At 26.3% G+C, this 25,347-nt stretch overlaps 2 protein-coding genes across 2 annotated transcripts in view; one reads left to right on the top strand and one right to left on the bottom strand.

The window, feature by feature from the left end:
- The window catches only part of Epac (Exchange protein directly activated by cAMP), a 244,133-nt gene that overhangs the window by 158,731 nt on the left and 60,055 nt on the right, over positions 1–25,347 (bottom strand). The window contains exons 2-3 of the mRNA XM_088185580.1: positions 17,790–17,932; positions 2,315–2,406 (exon numbers count right to left, since the gene is read on the bottom strand). Coding sequence (XP_088041706.1) covers positions 2,315–2,406; positions 17,790–17,932 — 235 coding nt within the window. The remainder of the gene's footprint in view (positions 1–2,314; positions 2,407–17,789; positions 17,933–25,347) is intronic.
- LOC148235496 (vitellin-degrading protease-like) lies at positions 19,599–25,322 on the top strand. The gene is made up of 6 exons (XM_088185945.1): positions 19,599–19,605; positions 24,068–24,218; positions 24,304–24,430; positions 24,700–24,813; positions 24,878–25,027; positions 25,117–25,322. The coding sequence occupies exons 1-6, from the start codon at positions 19,599–19,601 to the stop codon at positions 25,267–25,269; spliced, it is 702 nt and encodes a 233-aa protein (XP_088042071.1). The 3' UTR covers positions 25,270–25,322.

Below are 25,347 nucleotides of genomic sequence, written 5' to 3'. Positions count from 1 at the left end.
TGTATATTTGCTGTATTTAATATTATTAATTTAAAGACCCTGGAAATGACAATGAATGTTTATTGTTTATTGTCTATATTCAATTTGGAGATAATTAGCTGTTAGCAATTAAAGAAAGATCAACAATAAGTCGTTAATAATGAATTGAGAGATCATACAAACTTTGCGTTTGAACAACCAAAAAGAGATCTATCATACGACAAAAGGGTTTGGTGTCCCTAATTGATATATAAGTTGTGTAGGACACTTGGTATTGCACAATAACCACAAACACTCAAAAATCACTGCTAATTATCCATTAGCACAGCATTAAAACACACGACGGAGATAATACTTTTGGTTTTGCATCGAATGTCATTGCATTGAAACCCATGACATTGCAATTATAGGCCATCTGGATCTCAGTCAACCTTTAGACTTGTGATCCGAAGACAATGCAGATGGTTTTTAATTATTCATATCTGATTTATCAGAGTTTCTTCTAAAGATAGATATAAAAAATTTATAATCTATATATCATAAGAATAAAGTAAAATAAGTAGCTTCGTATAAGTATCACTTATCATACATACATATAAACCTTGAATCAGTTTAATGTTTTGAAAATAATAAAATATACAGCAAATTTTTTGCCCAAAAGGTTAATAGAAATATAAATTTTCATAGATATCAAATCAAAAATAATATAATTTATTAAAAAAATCAATACCTTCATAATTTTTTACAATTTTACTTAATATTGTTTTTTTTAATTTATCTAATATTAAAATAATTGTATTTAAATATTACGTTTTGACTTTAAATCATAATTATGGATTTAAAAGTAGATATAAAATATTTTTTATATTGTATATACCAGATTTCTGATGAAAACTATTTTTTTCTACATTCTATATATATTTTTTTTCATTTTTTATTAGATTTTTCAAAAAAAATTTCCTTTATTGCTAATTAAATCTATTTTAAAAGTTGCTCCCAAAAATATATTATTCTTAAATAATATGGAAGTTTTTAGAGCGACAGTTTATAAACGGATACTGAAATATTTATTAACGATAATACTAATTTCGATACTATGACCTTGACAACCGAAGAAGAATTTAACAAACAACTTGACCACGAGAATAATACTCCAGTAAAAAATAGTAAATGTAGTCAATTAAATATGTTGAAGATTTTGCAATCAACTAGAAAGCAGACACAAAAATTAAATTTATTCGATATAAATTTATTCTCACAATTATGCCAACATCAACGGAAAACGAAACAGTATTCTCAACTGCTAAAATATTCACCAAAATGATTTTTTTAGACTATTTGATTCGTCCCTAAATACTTTCGTCTTTTAAAAACCTTTTTTTCTGAGAAAAAATAAAATATGTAATTTTATTTTTATAATAAGCTTAACAAAAATTTACATACATGTAAAAACAAATAATAATAAAAAATATTTTTTTGCAATGATTTTACTGATAGGTTTCATTTTCCGGGACTTAAATATGGATATAAAGTTTGCCCATATGACCTATTTGCCCTAAATAAAAAATTTCAGAGTCACTTCAATCAGCATAAATACCCAGAATATTGTAATAAATTATATTCCTAATAGAATAGTGCATATTTAATCTGGTTGTTCTAACCTGTTAACTGAGAATGACGTATTATTACGTCCCACAAAAAGTCGTAATGGACAGGACGTAAAAATTGTTTTGCGAAATGTTTGCCTCTTTTTATTTCGTCACAGTGATGCATGAGTCGTCGTATGCTTATATTATATTTATGTGTTCCGCAAAAGTGAGCAAATACAAATGTTATATTTATCAAAATGCAACCAACAAGACTCAAGTGATAGTGATGACGAAATAATAAGCCCAACAAACAAAAAACGAAAACGTGTTATAATTTATTTAGTGTTACAATCGGTTAGTGATTATAAATATGCCACCGATGTAAGGGAATTAAGTGAAAAATAAAACAATTATGGCAATATTTTGGATGATAGGTTTTCTGGAAATTTATCGAGACTAGCATTTCCATTTACTTCCAAAACTGGAAAAATTTTCAACTATTCTAGAAAAAAAAACGCTCTCGGAAAAACGTCCGATTAACAGGCTCAGAATGTATCATTACTTTTTATATTTAATGTTACCTAATAAAATAAATTTGTATAAAAATACAAGAGTACAGTAAATCAAATAAAAAATAAAATATATATATTTTATTTTTTTAAATTATATAAATAAATATTTTTTTTCTGTGCTCCAGTAACTTTTTGGTCTCACAGTGTTCGTAAACAAATCCAAAATCCACATACCTTTGAATCGGCGTCCGGCGGTTGTATTCTAACGTCTAACGAGCCTCCGAGGACAGCGTACCAATATTTCCCTTGATCCCCTTGCCGAAACACTGAAACAAAGGGTTAAATATTATGTCAGGATTGTTGGATCGTGCTTTTGCCACGTCTTTCAAATAAATAAGATAAAGCCCTCATATAATAATACACACAGAACTATTGAAGGTTAAGGATCATGCGCCGCTGAATTTCGATTAACAACTAAGAGGTTTCGGTGATGGAAAACCTTTTCAGTGACAGATAATATGAAAAAAATATTTTGGTACTCATATTTTGCAATAATACATATATGTATATATATTATAGTATTTTATACATTTAGATATGCTCGTATCTTCGGTATGAAAGATCAACATTACACATACATATATAATTCTCGTGCTTCTGATAAGAAAATATATTTTACACTATGGGGGTTTTAATCACCTGCATAATTTGTTTTAATTTAAGGATCATTCTAAAGAGTATCATGAAAAAATAAAAACACGTATCTAAATTAAGGCCACACACAAAATTTTTTACATCAATCTCGTGACTAAAAAATTGCGTTAATAATTGTAAAACCCATACTTACTATTGAGAATACTACTCTTTGTTTGGAAAGGATGCGCGCTAAATACGTTTTACATTGTATATTGTTCTTCTTTTCTCTGGTACCATTTGTAAGGTTTTTAATGTGTGTGCATAAATCAATACAATTGGCCAAAAAATATCTTTATCTCCAATTTGCCAAATCTGTCTCGAACCAGCATTATAAAATATATTACATTTGGTCATAAGGCGAGAATAAATTTGTATGCAGAAGCAAAGACAAGCCAGGACACTGATTGGATACGAGAAACATCAGCAAATCACAACGCGAAAGATCACAGGCGACAATTATTCAACTCGACAATCTAGCTTACTAAGCCTGTCATTCAGACTCCACCACCGGATAGTGACAGTTACATTTCTATAAATATATAGTAATTTATATATGTTTATTTTTTTGACAGCAGTTACATCTCTTTGGCCTCAAAACACAAAAACAATGTATTTTTCAAGAGCTTGTAATAAATTTATTAATGATTTTATATGTACATATATTAGTAATTTTATTTATTTTATTTTATTTTTTCGATTAAATTAAGACCATCGTGGCCTAACAGGTTACCCCAATGCGCCACGATGGTCGAAAGCAATAATAATAAATGATAAATAAATGTATAATTGGAAATTATTTTATTGTATATTAAATAGTTTGTTAAAAACTATTTTGATCTAAACTATCTAATACATAATCAAAATTACTATTTTATATATATTTTAGCTATTTTATATATTTTTAAATTATCATAAAAAATATATTTAAAATTGAGAATGCAGGTGATTTATGCTTGCTTGATGATTTTTAGAAAGACATTAGGAAGGAATACTCATAAGAGTTCAAGCAAGCAATAACAATAAAAAAAATGCAGAATATGAGGGTACCAAAACAAGAGCAATATCATTATATTTTAACTCTTAAATTTAATTTGTAATAAAATAAAAAATATATTCTTTGCTTTAAAATGTCAACATAAATAAAAATTACATATTGTACTAAAGTCTATTTGCTGGTCAGCTTTGGCGAGCGAAAATGTCACGCAGATTCAACAACGTGAAAGCTTTGTGACGAAGGCTGCCTTTGAAGACGAACTCGCTGGTCATTGTGCAATGAAGTGACCTTTTGTGAAACATAAACTGAATAGAAGTTAGAGCATAAAGTAATCGCTGGGCCGTTAACGTAAATTGCTAAACTAAACCAACAGAGAGATTACTAAACATACACGAACGCGCAAAAACAGTAATAAAACTTATTTTTATTTGGTAGCGGTATTTTTGTATCTAACGAAAATTATTTTTTTATGCTTTTCCAAGCCGAGGAAAATAATAAAAGTTCATAATTGCTCTCAAAAAGGAGGCCTTCCCCTGACTCTAAGTATGATCTTCAAAGAGTACGAGAAACGATTCAATTATGATTTGTTTGATTTCATCCGCTTATATCGAACATTTTAAATGTTGAATTATTTTAATGAATGTTTACTTTTCATCAATTCTATTTTTATTTTTTTAATATACAGTATATACATATAAAAAGCTTACGATATTTAATAAAAAAATACCACATAATAAAAATAACGTATAAGGTACAGTCCAAATACATTTTAACCAAAAGATATATTTTTACACTAGCAAAAATATAATTTAACTGATAGGTGCTAGTAAAATTATATGTTGCTCTAAACAGTCATTTAAACCCAATTTGAAAATTTCGAAATATTTACTTTCTGTTTAAATAAACGTAACCTTAGCCAATAACGTTTTTATTACGTTAGATTTAGGTTTCAAAACAGAAAATAGTTGTTTTTCATCTAACAAGATAAGCAGCATAATTCTACTAATAAGGCTAGTTATATATTTTTCAGTATAAATATATTCAGATATGATTTTATTTAAATAGTAAGTAAAATTATATTAGTACTAGTGACAATCTATTTACTGAAAATACATATTTATGTATATAAAAATCATTTATGTATATAAAAAAAATCTATCATTAGTTTTTTTTCTATAATGTCCAGATTTTTAAATATTAATTTTTGCTTGATAATAAATCAGTTTTTTAATTAAAAATGTATTAAATATTGAAATAAATTATATATCTCATGTAAAATAATACCTTAAGCATGATAATATATTTTAAATTAATCGTTACTAAAAACTGTTTTATTTTACACATTTTTTTATTTTTTCACTTTTAGAATGCATTATATTTTATGATTAAACATATTAAGTACTAAAATTATTTATGATATATATATTTATATTATATTATGATTTAAGGGTTTTAATAAATTTATAGAATGAGAATGGAACGTTCCTACAAAGTATTTTTTAAATAGCTAATATTATTGATTCTAGATATGTTGAAAGTATAAAAGCTGAAAGCTGTTAAAAAAATTTTAGCACCTCTGTGGGAGGAAGGGGGGGGGGTTTAAACACCTACACAAATAATTTAGATGTTCCATTTCAACCATTTCTAACAAATGAAAAACAACTTATTTCTAAAGGAAGGTCTAACAATGGAAGAGAGATCAATAAATAAATAGAGAAAAGATTATTAACACATCAGTGCTAAGACGAATGTATTAATACGTAGTTTTGATACCCATAAGTATCAAAAAAACTACTCTTTGTGTGATAGTAAGGGTGGAAAAAAAGCACGATTGACAATTTGTTCTATTCTGCGCAAAGCACAATTGTTATTCTACCCTCTTGTTAGCAATCGCCGGAGTAGCAATCTGGGCGTTTTACGTTTTTAGTGTGTACAAGAAAGAGTGCAATTGCTACGCCAACATCCTTATAAGCAACAATATAAAAAATGTGACACTTGCTCACAAAATACCGTTGCGGCTATGACACAAAGAGCGTCAGATACATATTATATGATAATCCATCATCATCACAAGAACACATCGTGACTAGGGTTTTCAATCAAATATTCAAATATTTGATTATTCGAATTATATTCGTTAAATATTTGTTTATATTATCTCAAAAAAAATTTGAAACACATAGGAATCAAACAATTTATATACTTAAGAAAGTCCACGGTCCCTTATACTCCTTAATTTTGTTTTAAAATGCGAGACAAAGAGACACTTTTTCTCAACAAAAAAATACTTTTACTTCTTTGAAAAACATTTGTAAATAAAAAGTCTATCGATTGTAGCTATTATGACTGAAATTCGCAGAATTCGTTCATGGAAAGAAACAAAATGCTTAAAAGACCCATACTTTATAACCGTTTACCGCTTAAAGTAAATATTTTTTTTGTGATTTCGTTTCAAAAGCAAACTTTTAATTCTGTTAAAGTATATTATTTTAATTATGAACTCAAGATTAACTTTGAATCAGTTAGATATGTATCATAATATTTTATAATTATTAAAAAAAAAAATTACAAATATGAATTTTTACGAAAATTTTAAATTCACAAAAACCTTAAAGAAACAAAACTATTATTGTTATTTTTTTCTTTAGACAAATTCTTACCTAGGTAGATATAAGTTCCTTTATTGCCATCGAGACACGAAACACGAATCGTCGAGGACGATAGTTAAGAGCTTGTCACACACTAGCGGTCCAGCAAAACAGTATTTTTAATTTATCACCCATTACTATGTATATATTTTTATATGTCACGGTAAAGTTCAATAATAAAAAAATATAACAGGCAGGTGAATTGCGTCGCAATCGAAAATTTTCAACCCCATCTCTGAAAAATATAATTTCAAACGATTTTATATTGTAAGACAAACTCAATTATTAAATTAATGTTAAAAACGCAATTAAAACACCGCAAAAGTAAACATTTTCCTGTTATTTCGAGATCCTTCGTAATATTCTGGCAGTCGATAAGACGTCCAGCTCTTTAATATTAAATTATTTATAGATATAATACTTTTTTAGCAATATTTAATATATTTCAAATAGAATTACCTAATTTTTAATAAATAAATTTTACAATAGGCAATTGAATATTGTCTGAAACATAACTACGAATACCCGAAAATATAATCATAAATATTTCAATGGCAATCTTATATTAATATTAATCAAAATTTGCCATAGGGCATATAGATGTCACTGAAAATATATTTATTATATTATTAATATAAAAAAGAATATCTTAGTTTAGACGATTTATGTGAGCTTATAATAGTAGGGGTACAATTATATTTAAAAAAAAGTATTCATCGTTGAGAATTTTCGTCAAAATTTTGCCCTATTGTGTGTCGGAAATTTTTCATTTATAAAATTCTTTGAATAATCCTCGGACGTTCAAGCACTAATGCTTCTTGAAAGGAGGGAAAAAAGAGGAAATTCGTTATAAGGCAGTGGCTATGGTAAGGAAACCTTTTAAAATTTTATAAGGCATTAGTAAAGAATTGCAATTTAAATTTATGCAAAGCGGTCAAACAATGTCGTTTCGCACGCTATGTTTCTATTTAAAACAAAAAAATAATTATAAAAAAATAAACACATATAAGCAAAGAAATATAATTCATATTAAATAATATATGCTAATGATAAAAACTTATATGTGAAATTGTTTTAATTACTGTCCGCGACGATAAATAAAATAGGATAGAAAGAGGTGTCGATTTTTTTATAATTACAGTACTAATTGTCTTCAATCGATTTCACGAAAAACATACTCTAGAATTTTTTAATATATAAATTTATGCTTACCAATAATTTATAATAAAATATTATAACCTTTGCAACTATCGGGCTGATTATTATTTCATTGCTTATCAATTCATTGAAATTTTTCAATATTGATAACGATATTTATAACACACTACATCTTAAACTGTATACTATCGCGGCTCAAAAATATGACAACAAAAACAAAATATTTTATTTATAACGGTAAATAACAATTTTGAAAAACAAAAGAATAAACATTATTTTTAAATATTATATGTATCTAATTATATAATATTACTTTATATTTAATAAATGTGTTCCTTTTAAAACTAATATAATTTAGATAGAACGTTTAAATATTTTATAATTACTATTTACATAATAAATTATATTTTAAAGAATATATCAAATATTCAAACAAACAATGGTATAAAAATAATAAAACCGGGTAACATAAAACAGTTTTGTAAGTATACGTCCCTCTAAGGAGTAATAAATAACCCTATCCTGTCATAATATATCTAGAACAATGTTTAATAACCAGTGGCTCGTGAGATTATCAAAAATCCTATTAAAAAATCCCATATAGAAAATGATCTAATAGTATCAGAATCACTGCATATTGCGAATAATTCTGTACTAAAAAAATTGCTTTTAAATTAACTAATGGTTTGCTTTTTATTTATTATTTTTTTTTATTATAAATAGTGTTTTTTTAAAAAAACGAACTCCTATTTTTTTATTTTTTTAAATGTGGTCCCTAAGCAATAAAAGGTTTTATTTATGTGAGGCTTTGACAAATTTTAACGCGATTTTAACAGTAAAATAATTTTTTTAAATCATAATGTTATGAAGTTAACAATTTATATTAAAATCGTGCAGGACACCCAGTATTGCACAAAAACCGCAAAGCATGTAAGGTCACAGACGCAAAGTCTATCATGTGATGGGTTCGTAAAACCGCATATTTTTAATAAAACTAGAAGGAGATAGTTGTACATATGAGCTTTAAAAATCTCTATGGTAAACAATTTAAATATAATTTAAAATAATATTATAAAATTAATATTGTGAAGTTAAGCATATATTTCAGTCCGCACGAATTTTTGCGCGGACATATACGCCAGAATTAACAAGGTTCATTGGTCGCAATGACCATCCGTAAGCGCAAGCTTTATTTACCTGAGAGTTTCAAGTGTCTTTGGATTTCAAGAATGTCACATACTTCAAAAACACTCTAGAACTCTGAAAAAAATATAAGGACACAAAAAATATTTGTGCGTCTTCGTCGAAGAAAAGAAAGAAAATTATGCAAATACTTTTGCCGATATGATCCGGCGCCTCGCAGCGGTTTTCCCCTTCCGCAAAACGCCGCCGCTTTCCAACAATGAATAAATAACGGAAGTCAGGCCTTCATCCGGGTAAGTGGGTCGGCGGTAAGTAGGTGGCACCACTGTCGCCACTTCCGCCTTTCAGCAAAAACCGACATTCGCTTATTTCGTGTAATGATCGCAAGGCGCGATTTAGTTGAAACTCATAATTCATATTTAATATATAGCGTGTGCGTTATACGCGTCAGCATTATTTTATATCAAACACTCGAACTCTAAAGCACACGAGCAGTAAGTGTTCCATATTTTTTTAATCAGGAGTTAGTCAATGTACGATTCTCGTTCCTTCATTATTTATTACAAATATAATCAATCGTAATAAAAGAATATATACTTAAATTGTTTTTGTGACGAAAAAACATGTTTCATAGCAAAACTTGATGTGACATAAATAGAGATATGTAATCTATTTATACTATTTATATTATATTTGTGAGAAAATTGCAGAAAATAAACCGAATGATGACGTCGTGTTTATTATTTCAGGTTCGTTATGATTTAACGTGTGTTGGGTTGGGTGACATGAATGCCTCGTTATGTTGCTGCCGTCGTGTTAATGTAACATATAAAAGTAATGTGACAAAAGGAAAAGCGAAAATATTTTATGCTATCATATTTAATCGTGCAGCATAACTATAATATTTATTAAAAACATTTATTAGTTTTGTTGTAACGATTTATATTAGTTCTTAATTATTTTTATTACTCAAAAAACATGTTATTTAGCTAACGGATGAGACAGAAATTCACTATTATAATTATTACATTTTATTGCTACAAATGTTATGAGGCCGGCGGACGAGGCACCTCTAGTCGTCGTACTATCGTGACGGTTTGGTCTTGCTGCCACTACATGAGTATTGTCATCAAGATATATATATATATATATATATATATATATATATATATATATATATATATATATATATATATATATATATATATATATATATATATATATATATATATATATATATATATATATATATATATATATATATATATATATATATATATATATATATATATATATATATATATATATATGTATATATATATATATATATACATATATATATATATATATATATATATATATATATATATATATATATATATATATATATATATATATATATATTATTAGAGTACTGCCTAATGGAAAACGTGACTAAGAAACCTGCATTACGATCTTATTTGCCACCCATGTAGCAAAAATGGCACCATTAGGGTAGAAGTTTGCACACATATGGCTATGTTACAATTTTCCTGCAGAGCCACTTTAGGCACACTTATGATTCACATTGCATCAGTTTCATTGAAGCGATGTATAAACAACGAAGAATACATAAAAGTGGCATTTTTTCTATGATAAATATATGATTTATTCAAAGTACAAAATGCAATTAAAACTACACTATGCATAAATATCTATGTTGTATTTTATAAAATAGATCTACTTTTATTTTAAAGAGCTACTATTAATATAAAAATTATTTATTTAATAATCGAAAAATCAGTGTAATTTTTTAAAACGTTAACTTTAAATATATTTTATCCAAGATTTATTTTTTGACTCGTCCTAGAAAATCTCGAGTATTTCATATTTTAATACATAAAATAATATAAATTCAGTTAATCGTATGTTTCATTGTATATATAATGGTATAAATATTATATATTATGCCATTTTCAGCATAAAAAACTAAAGGTATAGTATGAGACGAATGCGTTAAAGACCTTGGATTTAAAGCTCGTCTGAGCCCTAGTGTTTTTTTTTACTTCAATTGTATCTGGAAGATCAAAATTCAAGAAGATCATCACACATTAGATTTTTTTATATTTTCTTAATATCACGGATGAATAAATAAAATAAATCGAGCTAAGCCAATTTCTTTGCCAAAAGCTTTGAAATATAAGATTATGGTACTCCCATATTTTTGATTTTGGTACTACCATATTTGCCGATACATCTCAGAGGCATTCCCACTTTACAAAATCAAATGCCTTTATATAATCTACGAAGCTGAATATATAGTCTTTCATAATAAAACAACGAAAGCTATTTGATTGACAATATCCGTGAAGGAAATGAAACGATTCAAATAAATGTGTCAAAAATTACGTTATTGCTTTGCTTTCCTCAACATTTATAAAATGAATGCCTATGTTTAATATAAATATTGCGATAAAGTTAGAATTTAAGATTAGTAAACCACAATCACATAGTATATGTTATATTTCGAGATATTGTTGGCATATATAATAAATGTTGATCATTTTTCGAGCTTTATGTGCGCACGCATAACAATTTCGCGTACGACCTGGAATTTTCGCAATAAAAGCCTGGACCTCATAATTTGACACGAGAGGGAAAATAGGGAGTGGCGAGCGATATTATGGAATATATATATATATATATACACACAATAAAAATGCTGACATAGATCGAATTTGCTTTAGGATTCGGCCCTCTTCCATTAAAAGGTAGGTGCTTTATGTAAAATAATTTCGCCATTGAACAAATTGCACTCTTTTATCTCTCATCCATTAACGCTCAAAAAGCTCGTTCGAAAGCCAAGACTATGAACATTTAATAATAAAACGTTTTCCGGGTTATATTTGAATGCTAGGAATTTCAGTGGTTGGTTTCATATCTTTAAACACAATATATAATATATATTTAATATTAAAATAATATGCTTTGAATTTAATTTACTATCCCAATAGTTGTTTGTGTACAATTCAGAGAGTTCATGAATAGGAAAAACATTTAAATTGAAGAGAGATTAAGGTTTTAGAAGAGGCATTCTACGAAAACAGCTCTATAATTAACAATAATCAATAACAAGTATTTAATTAAAAATATTATTTGCAGTGTTTCTGGTATTTTTATTTTAATAAGTACATAATTTAAATAAATTGAAATGTATTGGAAATAAATTAAATAAGTTATTTAAAATATATTTAGGGTTAGTGTACCTCAATATTCTAAATTTTAATTAATATTATTAATATTATATATTAATGACAAAGTGATTATAAAATAATACATTGTTTATGATATTAAACATTGTATAGTGAGTTATTTAAATGTAGTTAAATTATAATAAATAAAAACGAAACGTATAATAAATGTATTAATGATAATATAAATGAAAAAAATTAATTTATATTTGTTCTATAAATTAAAGATTCATATTTTTTCAGATCAACATTTTTTGACAGATTTAAGCTGAGTACTAATTTTTTACATTTTTTAATACAATGATTTATATTTTAAGCATTTTGTGCAACAAATATTATCGTCACGTACATTTTTTATATGTTATTTATACATTAACTTTTCCATGGGTGACTAAAAGCTCCACTTTGACTTTGCCTTTGAGCTAAACTAAGAGATGCGAAGAGAGAAGCGGCGGTTTTTTCGATCTTTGATGTTCTGAAACTGGGTTTGCGCTATAAATTCGTACGAGCTTTTAACTCTACTATGGTAGAGAACTCTTTAAGTATAATGCCTCCAACTTCAAATTGAATTTTGAAGTGTGAATGTCAGTACAATAGTCAAGTAAAATTTCTGAGGGAATTGCTTATAACTTGAGATATCCAGACCCTGCTTTTTTCAATTACCATTTTGCAACACTTTCTAAATAGTTTAAAAGGTTGTGAAAAAAGTGTTCTCGGTAAATTTTTTATCAAAGCCTCGAACATTTTATTACTGAAAGTTAAGAACATGTTATATTTTTAGATATAAATTATATTTTAAATCATTAAAATGAAATATTTTTTTGCTTCAATAAAAAAGCGCCATTAATTTTTGGATTACTACATATAAAGACGTTATATAAGTAAGTTTTTTAATATAACAAAAGACTCATATATTGTTAATACTACGTACTAGAAAATTTACTTTTATAATAAAAATTGCTATTATTTTATAGCATATATTATGCCAGATACAGGCATTAAACTTAAGGATTAAAAGTTTCTACAGAGTTTAATTACTATCGGAACATCAAAGAGAAATCGTGTTATTATAATATCATAATATTCCGGATATTGTTTAGTTTTAATTACCAATGGTCGAGTAGACTTGACCTTAAACATTTCTACCACAATTACAGATGCTTTAACGGAAACGAAACGTTACTACGTTAACAATATCGAATTTCATATATTGCCCACGATTTAACCTCAATCTCGATTAATATCAATATCGCTTTGACACCCGATACGAAACCGTAAATTCAATCAAACTATATATAAATATAGATATATGTAGAAAGGAAAATGGATTTGTGTACCATTATGAATTTTCTGTCGTTCACGCGAAAGTTGTGACACTTGAGGTAAAACCGTAATAGACTATTGAAACGAGCTAAAAATACTTATAGCAGGAATCGGAGATAAAAAGGAAGATCCGTAAAATGATTATCTTACATTAAAAGAAAATCAATGAAATTGCTTCTTTCGATTAAAGCTTCCGATTACCTCGATTCTTCGACAAGTCGTAAAAAATAATAGAATAAAGTAAAACAATTTCAGTTACTTTAAAGAGGTAAATAGTTACTTTTCCTGTGTGATAATATTTATTAAAGGAAGCCCTAATAATAACATCGTGGCAATTAAGAATTTATTGTTGTGTAATGATCTGTTTCCTGTGTACAAGATAAAATAATAATATTCGCAGTAAAACGTTTTATATAAATATAAATCGTTTGGATTTTTTAACGAGACAGACAAACTCAATGTTTCCAACATTTAATTTATAAAGCTATAAAAAATAAATTAATTTAAAAGTCAATAAAAAACTGAGTTACATTAATAAAAAAAATTTGCTCTTCTGCACGTTTTTATATAGCAGTAATTATTGTTTAATATAATTCATATTGCGTAAAATATATCACAAGCCCAAAAGAGACGTCATTAGTTTACAATTGGAAATTATTATATCTGTTATATTTTTAACTCAGTTAAATTTATCCATAACAGAATTGTACGTCTATTTAAATACTCTGATTATATTTTTAGATTTTTATTTATATCTGATTCTTGACGTCAATTACAGTAGAATTTCATCATTTATATATTTCTATATATATTTTAATAATAATAAAATATACAGACTATTATATATAGCTCTTATTAGAATTTAAATATAATTTAATTTCTATATGTACCGTAAATTACTAAAACGCGCACAAAATTAACTCCTTAGATTTAATTAATATATACTTAAGATTGTACTTGCATTAATCAGCTATAATAATTATCTAAACATTGTTCTATTTATCTGACCCGAATTAATCGGCATGGGTAATATTAGCGTCCCGATTAAGCACACGCGTCAAAATAAAATTCCAATTACCGTACGAATTCCGCATTCCCGAGATTACATCGTCTTCAAAGTCAATTGTTGTAATAAAACATTTTTGATATTAATTTCTCTTAGTTTTATTCAAAATATCTTATATCACTGATATAATTGTTATTAAAGCTTTATATTAAAATTTATGTAAATAAATCATTTATAATTTATATATATATGTGATTGTGAAATGATTCCTTATATTTAATAAATGATACTTTGCGAATATTTACTTATTTAATATAATTCAATACTGTAATTTATTAATTTTTATTTTTAAATATATATTAAATTATAAATCTACTATTAAGCTATTGTTTGGTTAAACTAATTTATATTATATTAATAATCAGCTGTTAATTCCTTACTGTCTTGAGGTACCGCAGCTAGAAAGTGTGTGTAAATCCCGGACGCTAAGCTTTTTGGGTTTAAATTTTATTTTCAATCGTTCCATTTTCTTATTTTAGTATTTAACTTTAAAAATTAAATACTTAAACTATTATCTGGCTTTTCTAAATATAGTGAATACAACTTAGATGAAAAGACAGGGTTAAAATATCTACAACAAATAAACAAAGCTAACAAAGTAATTGATATTCCAACATAAAATTAACTACAACCAGAACCGTTAATTAATTAAAATACTAAGAAAAATATTTTTTTTAATTTATTTTTCAAAATGAGCAAAAACTTTGTGTATTATTGCTAATTATCTATAGAACAATTGTAGATATTTTCATTTTGAGTAATTTATTTTCCACCTTAATGTTATTTATAGCAGCCATGATTATAACAACTAATAGCTGACAAACAAAATCCGCTATGTAACTACCGAAATTCCATAAAATACTCATAAATATTTAATTTTTCGAAAACTGGTAATGGATTTCATATACTTTTTAAATCAATACAAATGATAATTAAATCTTAAGTTTGTCTAAGGATATTTCTTATGGTAATATTTTTTTAGCATATAATTTGAATTATCTTCGTATTTTTATTTTGCGAAATTTATCTTCTAACCTTTAAACAAAATAATGAAAGATTAAAATGCAATGTAATTGCCGAAATTTTAGAAATTACTCATATTTCTAATTTAATATAATACAGCTTTGGATTTTATAGTATTCATTTTTTTAATACTTGGTATTGGATGTAATATTTTTTATAAATCATAGTATAAATCTGTATAAAATATTTTTTATGGTAATATATTTTAGAATATAATTGAATTTGTATTTTTATTTTTCGAGTTAATCTAATATTTATTCATTTCTATAACAACTAATAGCCGACAGACAAAATAATGAAAAAAACACTATCTAATTGCCAAAATTTTAAAAATTACTTATATTTCCGAGCTATTATTTCGCAGATATGAACTTTTTAATATAGATTTATTTAATAACATTTATTGGATTTTTAATGTTATAAATAGCAGTATTTTTTTTAATAACACATATCCGACAGACAAAATAATAAATAAAAAACGCTATGTAACTGCCGAAATTCTAGAAATTACGCATATTTCCGAAATAAACTTTTTAATGGTTTAGATTGGATTTCTCAAAAATTTGTAAATCAATAAAAATAAGATTTAGTTGCGAATCTGTCTAAAGATATTTATAATATTTTTTAGCATATGTTTTAAATTCAATTTATCTTCTTATCTTTATGTTATTTAAAATAACCAATAACCGGCGAACAAAAAATAAATGCTTTTTAATTGTCGTAATTATATAAATTACTTGTATTACTAAGTTAATATTGTGCATCTGTGGACTATTTATTATTTGATTTTCCAATATCTGGTATTAAATATTTTTATCTCAAATTACAAATTACTTCAGACAAACCTAAATTTAAATATTAATAAATCAATACGAATAATGTTAAAAATCAAGTCTGTCAAAATTAATTTATTATGGCAATATTTTTTAGCATAATGAAACTTCGTGCTTACTTAAGATTTAAAATCATATCACAAACAAATGTTTAAATACTCACAGCCTTGTTTTTTGGAAATTTTTAAACGACATCTGAATGCCATAGGAAATTTAAAAAACAATAGACAAATGGGTACCGCACGAACTGACTAAAAAGCAAAAACAGCACGTTTCGAAGTCTGTTCAAAAATAAAAATTTCGTTAAAAATATTAGGGAACCAGTTTTTAAGAGAATCATTACCTGCGATAATAAATGGATTATATATGATAACCAAAAGAGTTCAAAACAATGGTTAAATAGAAAAGAAGCTCCAAAACAATTTTCACACAAAAAAAATATAGTGAGAGTAATGTGGTATTTTGGGTATTATTCATTGATTATTTCTTAAAGTAGGCGAGACTATTGCGAGTCAAATCTTATTGTATAAAAATAGCAGTCATGCATATAAAATGAAATCAACCATAAAACATCCGGCGGTAATAAATAAATCAGAGCGATATAAATAGCTTCATGATAATGCGAGATATCACTAATTACTAATGCAAAATTACAATTGTGTCTCATTCCCTATATTTCCCTGACCTTTACCCTACAGATCTACTTAAACATTTAGATTTAATGCTTTGAACTACAAACTTTAATTATCAATAATAATATGTCTGTATATGTTGTATATAATAATCAATAATAATAATAAGTCTTTTGAAAACTGCACAATCTCTAAAAGTAAATAAAAATAAGAGATTTATTTGATTATTAAACGTTTTCAAAATATCATTTTTGTAAATAGACTATATTTTTAATGGTAAAATGTTAGTTAAAAAGATAGAGTGGATATATAAATACATCATTATTGATCGCCAACTCACTTTAATCAAGAAAAACGGTATAACATATATTTTTTACGATATATCAAATAAAAGCAACAAATTCTGATTTTGACTAAATATTCTTTAATTTTTTAAGCATCATATTTTCAATGAATAAATCTTACTTAGTAAACATTTAAATACACTAGCATATATTGAATTTCTACACTGGTATTTAGCACATGAACTTGTATTTGTTCAAGCGTTAAAATTATAATTTTTGTCCTACATCTAAAGTAGATTTATAAATGAAAAACTAAGCTTTTATTCTATAGTCATATTCTCTTATTCTGTAACACCGCCGAAAATACATTCATTCGCTTCAATTTTCCGTTAAATAAATTTCTACGCCTATCTTGGCGGTTCGTTTCCTGTCGAAACGACGCGAGTTTTTCGCATCCGCGCTTCTCTTTACAAAATGTACAAAAAAATCTATATATAAAGAAAAGAGCTTCCGAGGGAAAATTTTCCATTCCCAATTTTGTCGCAAACTTTATACATTTGCATCGGACGGAGGGGTCGCTAATTGCATGCTAAACTTCGTTGAAAATTTCATCATCACAGGGTGTGGTGTAACATTTTAATTTGCATGCGAAATGGTATTGAAATTGTGTGGCACGTACACGTGACGCCCTTCTCGAGGTCCTCGTAGAAACCGCACAGGGCCAAATGGTTGAGGGCCGACGGAGGCAGGCGTCCCAGGGGACCGGCCCTTCGTAGACGCTGGGCGATCAGCTCCGCATCCCTTGCGTTTCGCTCTCCAGGTCTACAAAAAATCCAAAAAACAACAACATTTAACAACATTACTCCAACTGTCTAATTGCGTGGATAAATCGGCGCTTATCGCTCGATCGATCGGTGTCCAATTAATATTATTAAAAGTATTACCGATCGCTCACACTATGACGGACAGCTGAGACGTTATTCCCAAAACTGTTTGTTTCACACTATAATCCAATAAACGCAAATGCAAATGTATGTTGTGATACATAAATATTCAGCATAAACGGTAATTTTTACGCTATAATGGGGCAATAGATGCAAAAAAGGGCATGAATGATGCAAAAAAATCTATGATTTTACTTAAATAATACATATATTATTTTATACCTATTATATTCGAATCTAGGTATTGTTAAATATTAGTCACTGACCGAATCTACTGGTCTATCATACTGTTATTGATTTTTTACTATTATTGTTATTGATATTTTGTATAATATGATTTATATAATTTTTTCATATCACACCAATCTCTCCCATGTCTGGCTTTGTCGCCGTAGAGTACCATTTTGTCACAAATATGTTTGTACCATCATGTTTCTTGTCGTTATTTTATGAATTTCTTTCGTAGTGTCTAGAAACTATTATAGTTTTTTTAATATACGTAAAAATTGAATCTAGCACTCATCTAATAAAGTAGATTAAATGAAAGAAGTGAAATTTAATGATAAATAGCTCCAGAGGTATCAGTTTTTTGACATGAGGAACAAATAGAAAGTCCTAAAATTTGCTTAAATATAAAATATAAAAGCTTTCATAAATTGATACAATAATCACTCCGATTAAAGAAAGACTACAAAAAATTCTATATTGTTTTTTTTTATAATATATTTTAATAGTAATATATTTTAGATTAATAATTTATATTTCATATACATAATGTTTGTAGTAAATTTATATTGACGCATTAAAAAACACTTAAAATATTATTAAAAATGGCATAATATATTAGTTATCGTTAATTATTATCAGATTTTTATTAGTTCCAATTAAAAAGAAAAATAAACTTATAATCAACACATTAAAACATTATAATCTCAGTGATGTATTGTTTTATATAATTTACTGCAATCTTTTTTGTCAAGATTACTATTTTTGTTGTAGTAGATTTTCTTATTATTGCTGGCAAAATTAATAATATATTTTTTGCCCCATATGTTATATTATCTGATTTATACGCAATATAATATATATAGGTATACGTTAGAGTGAATATGATTTTTTTGGTAATTTAAATATAATCTTATAAACTGTTTCAGTGAAACCATATCTGAATAAATATTCACTAATAGATATACATGATATCATTAAAACGCCAGTAAAATATTAGCACTATGTTAACTCCTTGGTAGAAGAAAAAAATGCTTTATTAATTTTATACTAAATCTAAGTTAAAAATCAACTATTAATTCTGAAATACAATGACATAAAATTACTGTGACATAATTAGTGACTATTATTACACCTGTTAATGTCACTATGCAATACCTATCTAGATTTTATTTTAATTATATTTTAAGATATTAATCTGTGAGATTAGGAACATCTAGGAAAACTTAACCTGTAATGATCGCTTGGAATAAAAACTATATAATAATTATTCATTTATATCTTCTAAGCACTAGGGTTCAGATGGAAATTGAGAAACCATGACTTGTATGTATTAGTTACCTACTTATACTACTGATCTAATTGTAATACATATTAATTATATAGCGTATGCAGCGATGAACATAAAATATGTATTATCAATATGATATTAATCTTATTTTTATATTATATTTTAAAATAAACAATAAACATATAGTGTAAAATAAAACGGTTGCCTTTGAAAAAACAAATATTTTCGCCTTCATAATATCATAAAAGTAAGTGTCGCATGAAATATTCGAAGCAATGTAATTTTACTATTTTTGATAAAAAATGATCAATATACCTGAATATTGTATTATTTTAAGCACTGCTTACTTTATTATTATTACAGGGTATTTCTAGGACTGTTAATAGCCAAAGGAAAACTTGTTGGAATTATGTCATTGGGAGAGGGTTGCGCTGAAGTTCACTCTCCAGGAATTTACACAAACGTGAAAAGTTTTCTATTATGGATCAAAGAAAATTCGAATAAGTAAACCTATTGCGAAAGAAAATTTAACTTTGTATATTAAGTTGCATAACACGTACTACATATGTATTGTTCCATTATTTTTTTAAGAGCAATAAACTATTAAGCTAAGGTAAAAATAGCAAGCCAGAATTGTTTCAGTTGCGGGTCGTCTTAAATCTTGAATAAAACTCCTAGATACATTCTCAGCTTCTCAGTAGAATTCAAGAATTGAAATCACGCTTAAGAGTAATACTTTTCTGCCAAATTCCAAATCCAAATGACCTTTCTAAAGCGGAGTATTAGCTTTTATTATGTCGTTGAGAGGGGTAAAGCTCCTCTGTCGCTTCCAAATTCACCCAAAGTTGCACAGTGGTCTATTTATTGTATACCTCATCTTTTTTTATCTGCCAATGGATTTTTTCATGACGCTATTTTCAACTCAGTATTTCTTAAGCCATTTGAAAAATGCATTTTCTTGGGAAAATTTTGCAGCAATGCTCTTTGAGTGGTAGCATTTTTTTTATTCGAGAAAGCGTAATATTTTCGTAAAATAAATTTTATGACGTATATTCATATGCACAATAAAATATTTTGCCCATGCAATTAGCGTACTTTATTTGCAAGTATGATATTTATATTTTCTTTTATTGACTAATTGATGAAATATTGTGATTGCTATTTTTATATTAAATAATGATTATTGTTAGAGACCCAGAAAAATTATTATAAATAAAAAATAACAAACATTTATTAAATTGTATTTTTATATATGAAGATAAATACATTCAGAATAAATATTTACCTTGAAATATAACTCTTTATAAAAAAATCATATTATTGCTATATAAAGATAAATACACTAAATTTAAATTAATGTTTATTGTAGCTAGCTAAACTGTTTACCCTCGAAAAATAATATTTAGGATTGAAAAGGAAAATAACACGTTATCCTTCAAGCTCTTCAGATATTTATTTTTGTAAATAATATATTTTTCGGTCAATGCAACATTTTAGTAAATGATAAAACACATTATAATTATTAATCTCTGATACTTTTGCTTTAAAATCAGTCACGTTTTATAAGAAATGCTTTAAACAATTAACAGAAACGTGAAAATAGAATATAGCTAATGATGAAAATTAAATTTTAGTTCAATATTATTCATATATCAATAGTGTGAAATAAATTATTGCATATTACTTATATAATGTCGTCAATTATTAAAATATACAATATAAAAATTAAAAACGCAATTAAAGTAAGCATTAGACACTAATAAAAAAAATATATTTATAAAGGAAATCAGATATGAATATACTTTAAGAAACTATGCTTTTATAGCGGTATATTCATTAAATTATTAAAAACTATGCTCTTGATCCAATTTTCCCCAACTTCCATTAAAGCATAAATAATTTTATTACACAAATTAAACTTTAACAGCATTTTTATCTGCGAATATTTAAATAAGGTATTTGTTATAATTTTATTACAATTGATGCTTTTTTTATCTTGTCTTTAAAAATAAAATATTTATTTGCTAAATTCTTTAATATACATATAAATACATAAAAAGCAAAACCATACATTTAAGTCACTTATTATTTTGTATTAGTGCTAAAATGTATTCCATTTTGTTTTTCACGCAAATTGTGCTATTTTTACATATAAATGGAAGTTAGTATATATAATACAACATATCGTTACAACAACAACAACATGTATCTATTTGAAAGCCCAACAAATGTTTTACCATTCAACTTGGTGCTTATCTCTCATCTTTCACTCATTCAAGCCTTACAATACTTCCATGTGTTTCATAAAAATACACAAAGCAAATCAATAAGCTTAGATAACCTACTCTATTGGTATCGCTAGGGTCTAACAATCCTTCTTAATTTTCGTTGTCATAAATAGCATCTATTCACTATCTAAATTTTTATAATTTTTATTTGCTTACCTGATGATCTCTAATGAACAGAGATCCCAGATATTTAAACTATGTAACAATTCTGATAATCGAGTACGCCACATATTCGCTTTTATTTTAGATTTGTTATTAATTAGGTGAAACATTTAAATGTACATTAAACTTGTTTTTTCCTGATTATAAACCAGAAATCACATATTGAAAATGAATTTCGAATTAGGGTTCTTAATTACTCGTTTTTAACTATCAAAAATCAAAAATTGCCTTTAAATATTATTTAATTAAAAAATAGTTTTTGGTTTGTAATAATTATTTTAATTTATAATTATTTACTATCATGTTTTTTTCAGTATGTTAAATTGTGTTAAATATGCATAACACAATGATGTAAGAATTACTGATCAGTGAGAGCGTCGAAATAAAAATGCTTAATTTATTATTTTGCATACTTTTTGCTCAGAGGTGGCATTTCAGTATTTTCAAATCATAATAATTAAGATCAGCTGCGATCGAATTACTTAAAAAAAATGATTGAACATTTATTGAATACATAAAAATTTTCACCCACACCTATTTTTGAGATAAGCGCTTAACAATAATAAAAGGTGGACATTTACAACATATTTTTCGTTCGACTAACGAATTCTATGAATTTCGCTCACAGTAGATACCCCGATAAATACTTTCTACTCACAAATGTTTTTTGACGGCATAAAATCATTTTTTTATATTAGAAACAGAGACGTCATTTGAAGGGGGGCAAGTAAGGACATTTGTCCCGTTCTTGAAAAAATCATATTATTTAATGAAATACCATGAATTCCTATGAAATACAAATTTTTGTCACCTCCCCTTGGAAAAAGTTTTTCGAGAATTTCTCGAGAAAAGTACAAAATTTCTCTTTTTCAAAATTATAATTTTTTTTTTGCTAAAAATAAACTTATAAAATTATTTTTATTACAACTACTGCAAATTCGATTATAAGTATCTATTTAAATCCGTAAATTTACAGCTGTATTCACAGCAGGTAGTCGAAAAAGGTACAAATATTTCCAAATAATGATCTGATTCCCCATTTCTCATGAGATTTTAATAAATTTCAAGAATTGAAATTAAATATTCAAAAATGTTTTTTATCAGTATTTTTAAATGATTGACAAATACTGCAGTTTTGAAAACCAGTAGCTATTTATAACGGACTTTAGATTTTAGCACGATTTTATTGCTAAACAGGGAACTCCTTGAATTTGGCCAGAAAAATGAATATTATTTAATGAAATACTATGGATCTTAATGAATTAAAAATATAAAAAAAACGACCACTGACTGGCCAGCTTTTGCTTATTCCTAGAAAAAGCTGAAATGACGTCCTTGACATTTACCAAAAAATTAGCATACCTGGATTGTTCTATATTTTTTAAAAAACGTTTTAAATTTTTTTTAATGTACTATAACGCATGCTTATAGTAGCATTTAATAACGTAATTTCACCAAGCTTAGTAGCTATTATTAAGTTAAATAACAAGGCTTTTTTGATACTATTTTATTTATTAATCAAAATTAAAATAGTAAGAAAATAATTATAAATAAAATCACTGTTTACTGTTTTTCAAAGTTAATTTTTAATTTTGTATTTCTAAATCTTGAATGAAAAAAATCTTATTTTATATGCAAATTTATAATATTCCTAACATAATAATCCTACTAAATTATCAACAAACATTTTGCGAATTTTGTGTTTGTATGCCCAAAACAATTATACCCTGCCTTAAAGTTCTAAATACATTACAAACATTTATCGTAATACCTACTTTTAGTACTACTAAAATAATTAAATGTATTATTTTTCACAAAATTGTCAATAATGTATTTTATACAAATCTTTACAGAAAATGTGAGTACATATTATATTAAATAAAAATAAATTAGTGGCAGAAGAAAAAAAATGATTTTATATACCTAATAATTAAAAAATGGTTACTAACACATTTTTTATGTAGATTACCCTTAAAATAATTTAATTTTAGCTGTGATCATGTATCATATTTAATCCTTATATAAACATTTTTTTAAATTATTTTAGTGCCTTATAATTCAGACTTTATAGTCGGAGGAGATGAAGCAGATATCAAAGATTTCCCTTATATTGTATCGTTGATACTATTCGATCAGCAATTCTGTGGAGGTAGCATATTGAACGAAAATTGGATTATGTCCGCCGCTCATTGTTTTCCGTAAGTATTAAATTTATGAATCATTTAATTTTTATAATTTTTTATTACTATGTAAAATTCATTACAGAGAAAATATTGATACAAGTGGTATTTCTATAAGAACAGGGAGTAGCGTGAGTAATTCAGGTGGTGTTTTATATAAATTATCATATTCTATAACGCATGAAGATTTTAATAGAACTACATTAGTTAACGACGTAGCTTTAGCACGGGTAAGTAATAGTAAATAACTTAAAAACTACAAATTAATATTTTATTTATGAAGGCTAATAGTTCATAATTATTCACGTCAATTTAAATTATAATTATAATTATATAACAGGTACTATTTTTAACTCTTGGTTTAACGTCGATATCGATACAATATTTATTAGCGAATAATTTTTCTAAAAAAGATATTTTATTATGCATATCGTAATATAAATTATATATCATTTGCATTTCAATCATCACCTAAATATTGATATTTTATTTAATTTAGCTAGCTACACCTATAAAGTTCAACGAAAATACGTCGGCAATAGATTTACCATATTCTGATTTTAGTATTGACGCTAATGAAATTGCAACCGTGGTTGGATTTGGTAATCTCGAGGTATTTAATTTAGATTACTTTTCGGTTGATTTTTCTAAATTAATACTAATACAATTTTTAAAAGGAAGGTGGTTTGCACAACAACATACTACATAGTGTGCAAGTGCCAATAGTAGACCATCAACTTTGTTATGATTTATACAACGAAACACTGCCAGTCGTTGAGTCTATGATTTGTGCTGGTCTAAAGGATGGAGGTAAAGATGCTTGCCAGGTAAATGCAATTACCAGTTATTTAATATATGTAAAAAAAATAATCACGACTTTTTTTACATATCTATAAGTAAAATAAAATTATTTTAGGGTGATTCTGGAGGACCGTTAATACTAAAAGACAAAATCGCTGGAATTGTATCTTGGGGAGTAGGCTGCGCAGAACCTAAATATCCAGGAGTTTACACAAACGTTCCATATTTTAGAAAATGGATCGACGAAAAAATGACTAACGCAAACTGAATTTTTGAAAGCTAAATTACAATGATTGTTTATTTAATAAATTTACTAAAACGTGTGTGCAACAATTAAATATTAAAA

Source organism: Plectrocnemia conspersa, unplaced genomic scaffold, assembly GCF_051122295.1.
Source record: "Plectrocnemia conspersa isolate PC_06_02 unplaced genomic scaffold, ASM5112229v1 ptg000005l, whole genome shotgun sequence".
NCBI classification, from domain to species: domain Eukaryota; kingdom Metazoa; phylum Arthropoda; class Insecta; order Trichoptera; family Polycentropodidae; genus Plectrocnemia; species Plectrocnemia conspersa.
Note: the sequence above shows the minus strand (reverse complement) of the source record. Positions and strands in the feature narration are given on the sequence as shown.